The sequence below is a fragment of the Aplidium turbinatum genome, chromosome 11, assembly GCF_918807975.1.
Source record: "Aplidium turbinatum chromosome 11, kaAplTurb1.1, whole genome shotgun sequence".
Classification (NCBI taxonomy): domain Eukaryota; kingdom Metazoa; phylum Chordata; class Ascidiacea; order Aplousobranchia; family Polyclinidae; genus Aplidium; species Aplidium turbinatum.
The window spans coordinates 10,446,009-10,453,004 of NC_137482.1; the positions used below are offsets into that span (position 1 = coordinate 10,446,009).

Below are 6,996 nucleotides of genomic sequence, written 5' to 3' on the forward strand. Positions count from 1 at the left end.
CACTTAGATCGGTGGTTTTCTAACTATGATACACAAAAGTCTTCCAATTAGTATTTGGTAGCTACACAACGTAGCCTACATGTTTGCGTGATAGTCCGAACTATATTGCTTCGGAAGGAAGGGGGGGGGGGGGGGGGGGGGGATCAAGGATTTATGATGCAACTGGGATTCTCAAATTTGATGACAATCAAATAGAAATGCAGGATCCGTCATATTGCCCTTAGCCATGATTTTAGATGCGTAATTAGCGAACTTATTTCTCGCATTGACCAGCTGGTAAAAAAAAAATATAGGATTCATGTCATTAAACTATTTGATGTTTTTGTTTTTTTTCCATTTTGTAATGATTGTCTTTCAACCCTGTGCTTGGTTAAGTTTTCTTGCATTTCGTTGTGTATTTTTGAGATTTTCTGGAGATAGGTGGTACGCGAACACTACGGAACTTCCGAATGAAATGCGAATAGAAAGATTTTGAGACTCACTGACTGAGGTAGACCGTGGAAAAGTTTAGTAATCACAATTCTGTAATGTAACGCAAAATGAAATTATCAACTTTGATGACCAGGTTTGCACAAGTGGTTCATACTCACTGCAAACAGCGTGAGCGTACCCGAATTGCTGTTGCAGGGAGATCAAGAGTGAATTTACTGTGAATTTAAACTTCTCATAAGCTTTTTCGGTCTTAGGATGTTTACAATTGATAAATAAACACATGTCAGAATACACATTTTTCATGTTTATTTCAGAATGCAATCATTAAGTAAATAAATTAATCATGACATGATTTGCTGCAGCGTATAAAATAAACTTTTCTCAATAAATATGTCGAAGTGCCAGCAGTAGGATGTCAGAAGCATAACATAAAATCAAATCGCGAAATAAGCTATTAATAATGTTTATATTGTCAAAATTATCAACTTCTTAAATCATGATCACGCGGTGAACAATCAATTCTTCTTTAAAATGTGGTCCGCCCACTTTTTTAGCACCAGTTCATTGCACCGCAACTTACAGTAAAGCGATTAAATTAGTTACAATGCCACGATTGTTTAATTCAGACAAGAGCCAGCTTAAAGCAGGTTTTGTGAAGTTGCCTACATACATACATATTACGTTTCCAATCATCAAATAAATACGTTAATGACGGTTTGAAGAAAAATACTTTTTTACAACATTGTAGACTGCTTTAGGTTGCTGATCGATTCTGTTTGCTCGGCCTACCCATGTTTCTGTTTTCATAAACGGCATTTGTGAAATACAACGCATGCGTCATTCTGTTTCACTTTTTCTGACATTGATACATTTTAACTGGGCAGCTAGAAACAGAAAATAGTCTTTATCCAGCAAAAGCGTTCGTTGTTGTTTTTGACACACAGTCACAAATTCACCTTTATTGGCAGACTGATAGATCTTGTTTGTGGACGGCCAACAACCACACGTGGTTTGCACACCAGATTACAGTGGCTAATAGAAAACTTGTGTCGCCCTGGGCATATTGAGTCACTGGTTCTACGAGTGCTAATCTTCCGACTGAATTCGGCAAACTGAATCATCCAAGTGCTTGGACAACGCTTTATCCACTCCGAAAAAGCCCTCTTCGGCAAAAAAGAATTGTTGTGAAGAGCCAGTGATGGAACGAAGTTCTTCTACGTCAACTCTCCCTTCAACTGGATTTATTCCAACAACGTAAATCTGAGACATAAAAACAATAACTAACCAATATACGAATGATAATAGCCACAATTGATAAAACCACAACCTGCTCTTGAAATTCGGCATTATACAGACGACTATAGTTCAATGAAACACACCTGTAGACTACTTATTAATTATCAGCGCAGCGAGTATTAATAAAAAAAAAACGTGTTTGTTAGCTTACCGTTGTGTCTCCTGTTTCCTCTCGCAGCTGTTGAGCCGGTGTGCTTACATCATCATTTGATTCTGCACCGGTGATTAAAACGACAATATTTCTGACGTCAGGCCGGTTCCCATTTTCTTCTTTCAAAACAACGTCCTTGACGTATTGAAGAGCGTTTCCAGTTGACAAACCTAACAAAAATGTTCGATAAGTTATTTAAGTTATACATGCTCTCTTCGAAGCTCAGTAGGAGTTGTGCTTTTAGGACATGTCCCATGAATGTTCATAGGGCAAAGACTTATTTTCTGACCTTTTTTCTTTTTTATTTTGTACATTTTTAAATATTAAGTAAATTTTGACAATTTGATTCGACTTTTGAAAATGCAAGAAAAATTATTGATTTAGGTTACGTTACTCTAGGACTAGGTATTGCAAGCTGTAGAAAAAATTAACTACAAGCACGAAGAACAGAAACGAGAGACGACAGGCATTGTCAGTAGATAGTGTAGGCTACTTACCAATTCCCAATTCGTTAGGTAATTTGTTGAAAGCATCCATGAAGCTGCGTTTGTTGCCAGGATAGTCACCAAGCAAAATCTGGGTGTCTTCTTGGACAACGTCGTTGTATTGGATGACACTGAATCGGGTGGCGTCTCCGCTTACAATAAAAGAGCTGAAAAATATTGCACAGTCCATTTTATTAACCACAAAAAAAATAAAAATAAAAAAACATGTCTGAAGCATTTTATGCCATGAAGGTGCTGAATTCTGTTTAGCATGTTTAATAGGGTGTTTCCAAAGCTTTATAATTTGTCTTCAGCTTTCACCCACCTTGTCGTGTGGCAGGCTAAACATATCGAGTCACTGCTAACTATAAGCCGGTTACAACTGGAACAACACTCACTTGATAAATTTGCGAGAAAAATCCTTGGCTTCTTTCCAATTTTGTTCGCCAAAAGAAGTGGAAGAATCAAGAACAATTACAACATCCGATCGCTTGGAAGCTTCACACGAGCCTGCATAATGACAGTTACCGGTATTTAACATGTCAATCAATTACTTCCAGCCAGCAAATTATCCTTTTTTGACATCGATTCAACGTCCGCAAAGCTTAAATCAATGCAAAAATGGGTTGATTTGCTGGCTGAGTTTTGACTAAAATAAACGACAGCGGTTATTTTTAGCATAAAAATTTTGTCAATTTGCCCATTACCTGCGTGAGTGATGGTTATTGCCATAAATAGATAATTATCAGGCTAATTTGTCCATGTACTGTTTGTTTGCTGAACGTTCATTAGTACAAAAGTGCCACAGTCTATGCAGAGTTGTTGTGCAATGTCAGTTTTGTTAAAAGCCATGTATACTGCTTTTCAATTATTTTATTTAGTGCCAGTCTTTATAAACACAAGGCTTATTAGACATTCAACCCACCTATACTTTTAATACACATCGGTGGTGGTGAATTCCAACTGTTCGTTCCGAATTTCAAATTTTCCTCACAGGTAGATGAATCACTTCCAACGAGATCAAATCCAGCATCACATTCAAAGTGACAAGTGCTGCCAGTTTTCTTTTTATCTGTGCAACTCACGCGACCATTTTCTGGAGCTTTCAATGCAGGACATAATCCCTCTGAGAAAAAATTAAAATCCTAATATGACTTTCATAAACAAAATTACGAAATTTGTTTAGAGCTTTTAGAAAACAACTTAACAATAGTCAAGATATGTAATTAAGAGAAGCTCATTTATTTTACAGCTAGGTTATTTATGAGTTAGATACTTCAGTCTTATTTCATTAGTATAGTCTTATGAATTATAGCTACTAACTGTAGACACAAATAGGCCTACTGAAGTCAAAACTAAACAGTATTTCAATTTCATATTTCATGTGCTCTGGTTTGTATACGTAATATCCTGCTCTATCTATATGTCAATATTTTTCTATTTGTTTTGCTTGAACTTACTTTCAATGCACATTGGAGTAGGTGCGCTCCACTCACAACCGTCAGCAGTTTGAATACAGGTTATTTTAGGGCTTCCTATTAAGTTGAACCCAGGTTTGCATACGTGGTAACATTTACTTCCCAAAGAAGTTCCGTCGGAACAACCTTTGTATCCATTAGGCAGCATGGTCGAAAACGTTGGACAAGCATTTAATCGAGCTATAAAAAGTAAAAAGTTTAGTGAATTGTATTCTTTAAGTCCTGGTCTAGTTTAATAATAAATTTTAGTTGTGGAAATCGTTAGCTCAGCAATTGGTCAACTGCCAACATGTGATGGTGGGCACGTTCGCATTTTGTGGCCTCAAAGTACACCAATAACTTATACGTACATCGAAGGAATTTGTAATTTTAGACTGTACCTTAAAATACAACTTCTAAAAAAATGGAAAAGAAGCTTTTAAAAAAAAAATTTAATCTGTTCCTTTGGGTTTAATTCTATTAATATACAGTGCAATAAAATCACGTTTCTCGTCTTTTTATGAGAATGCGCAATAATCGTAATAAGAATCAAACGTAGTTTGTAGTATAAGTTTATTACCAGCTAAAATAAACAATTAGCCTACCTTTTGCCCTTAAACATAGTGGCGAAGGTGAAGTCCATCGACCCGATTGCTCTCCAGGTCTTTTGACACAAGATGAAGTTCTTTTACCGATTAGTTTAAATCCTACTGCGCATTCAAAAAAACATTGGCTTCCCAAGAAATGACTGTCTGAGCAGCTTTTGAACCCATTTTCGGGGGCAACTATTTCCTCTTGGCAATAGACACCTGTAAAAAATTGAAGACAAAGGTTAGTTTCAAAGAGCTACAACGCAGGCTCACATTCTTGAATATCATACATGCACTAAACGTATATTGTAGAATAGATCATAACCATTTACATTTGAAAAAAATCTTCTCAGATCTTATACAAGCTAAAAAGCAATGCATTGTAATCTTCATTCGATAAAAAGAAAATGAAATCCACTTCTTACGTGATTCTTTGACACATCTTGGTGGCGGCTCACTCCAACGACCTCCTTGATTAGTTTCTACACAGGTTGATGTTCGACTTCCAATCAAATTAAAGCCTGGTTTACAGACGTAGTAGCAGGAGCTTCCAATAGAGTTCCCAGTGCAACCTTTAAATCCATTTGCCAGCGTGTTTGACTTGCTCATGCATGTAGTTTTTTGAGCTGCAAGAAAAATCAAAAGGCTGTGATTTCTTATAAAAGATACATCAGATTGAAATCAGATAGACAAGTTCACCTGCACCAAATATTCTTCAACTTTAGTTCATTTAAACGGATTTGTAGAAACATTCAAGAATTTTACGTCACACTTCTGCAAGTTTATCGCGTATAACTTACGTATGCAAGTGGGAACAAAAGCACTCCATCTTGAACCTAAGCAACTAATTGTCGGAGACCCCAGCATTACGTAACCGGAATTGCAGCGAAAGCTGTGAAAACAAATTAAACGTTTTAATAAAAGCCATTGAATATTTTACAGGTAATACAGTTTTTACTTATTAGCTTGCAACATTACATTTTTCGGTCAATTTCAAAACGTTGTAGCATTTACCTGCACTGACTACCTAGTTGTCGACCTTTGGTGCATGTAATTCTTCCATTGGATGGTCTGACAGGCTGAATCAAACACTGCGGTATCCAGCGACAAGTTGGAAAAGGCAAATTCCAATAACCATCATCTGAAAAGCAAACAAAAATCACAGTTTTGTAATGAAAATAGGATTAACTCGGAAAATCACACGCAAGATGGAGGTGAAAGTGTACTTACTGCATCTGACTGTTGTTGGGCCTTGCAATTCAAATCCTGGTCGACAACGGAATGCGCACATGCTGTTTTGTTCATTGGCCCGACTGCATCGCATTTGTCCAAAGAACGGTGTTCTTCGGAATTGGCATTGCTTTGCTGAAACAATGTTTATAAAATATTTTTTTGTTTTGTAAAATTTAAAGCAAATCACACTATTTAGTTATTTTTTATATTAACAGTTAAAATAGTTACTTTCCCAAAAACTTTAAAGTTAATTTTCTAGTCAACTTTTATTACCTTCTATAGCCATGAAGCACAAACAGAATAAAACCGCAAATGACAATTTTGTTTTCATTTTCTGTTTTTTTTTCTGCTGATTTTTCTTTCAACTTATACTTTCTGTCGGTTTGAGACGCTAAGTCGCTAATATCATGTACTTTACAAAGTAAATTAAAGACATATGACTACTGCAGCGAAATAATTTTCTTTTATACCACTCGCAGATCGAAAAGTACCTAAATTATATTAAATATAGACTTTTTTCCCGTTCTCTAGCTCAGCACAGCTAAATCTGAAGCACGGAAATCATGTCGGTTAATTTTGCAGATGTCAATTGCCAAAACACTTTTATACAAACATGTTGCGTATTGCAAACTTGTAAGCATTGCCACTGCCAGACTATGTAGAATCAATCAACTTTGAGTTTGAATACTCAAAACTCTTACAACGTTGAGCCAATTAGTCAGAAAACGTTTTTACAAGACGTCTTTGAATAAAAAGAAAAAAGAAAAACGAACTTTTAATAAAACACAAGCAAGACCAACTCTGTCTTGCGTCTACTTGACTGTACAACAATCTAATTCTAATGTATATTGATGTAAAGAAGCGTAAATGTAGAACGAAAAATACTCTTAAAATTGACCTATAGGTCTGAAAACACCACACCCATATTCTAGCCAGAACGGCTCGATAAAATGTAAATGTTACAACAGACTAGCTTACTTAGCCTTAGATATGATTTAACTAACATTTATAATTACGTTTTAAACTGGAGTATGTATCCCGTTTCTTTTTGGGCTATTATACTGTAGTATGGAAAAACGTTTCGAACATTGTAATGAATTGACAACCATAATTATGCAAGCTGATACTTTTCTTCAAGATCTCTAAATATACCAAATCGGATTCTGAGAATGCGCAAATTTACTTTCACGCAACAAAAATAACACTCCACGTTTAAAAATTAATAACGTTCGTAAAAGTAAGAACCAAAATAGCAAGCATGAGATACGGATATTTTTGCCTGCATTTCCTGTCTGGATGCTAAACAAAGAAATAGTTAATAAAGAAGCAAAGTCCTAGTTCGGGCAATATAG

The 6,996-nt window shown here is 35.8% G+C and overlaps 1 protein-coding gene across 1 annotated transcript; it reads right to left on the reverse strand.

Moving 5' to 3' along the window:
- Nucleotides 1–727: 727 nt before the first annotated feature.
- Nucleotides 728–6,044, reverse strand: LOC145779912 (P-selectin-like). The gene is made up of 12 exons (XM_082591585.1): nt 5,918–6,044; nt 5,642–5,776; nt 5,426–5,552; nt 5,212–5,303; nt 4,837–5,037; nt 4,427–4,630; nt 3,825–4,022; nt 3,290–3,490; nt 2,763–2,874; nt 2,377–2,531; nt 1,880–2,049; nt 728–1,692 (listed from the first exon to the last, which is right to left on the reverse strand). Exons 1-12 carry the CDS (start codon nt 5,973–5,975, stop codon nt 1,519–1,521), a joined length of 1,827 nt encoding a protein of 608 aa, XP_082447711.1. The 5' UTR covers nt 5,976–6,044; the 3' UTR covers nt 728–1,518.
- Nucleotides 6,045–6,996: the final 952 nt, after the last annotated feature.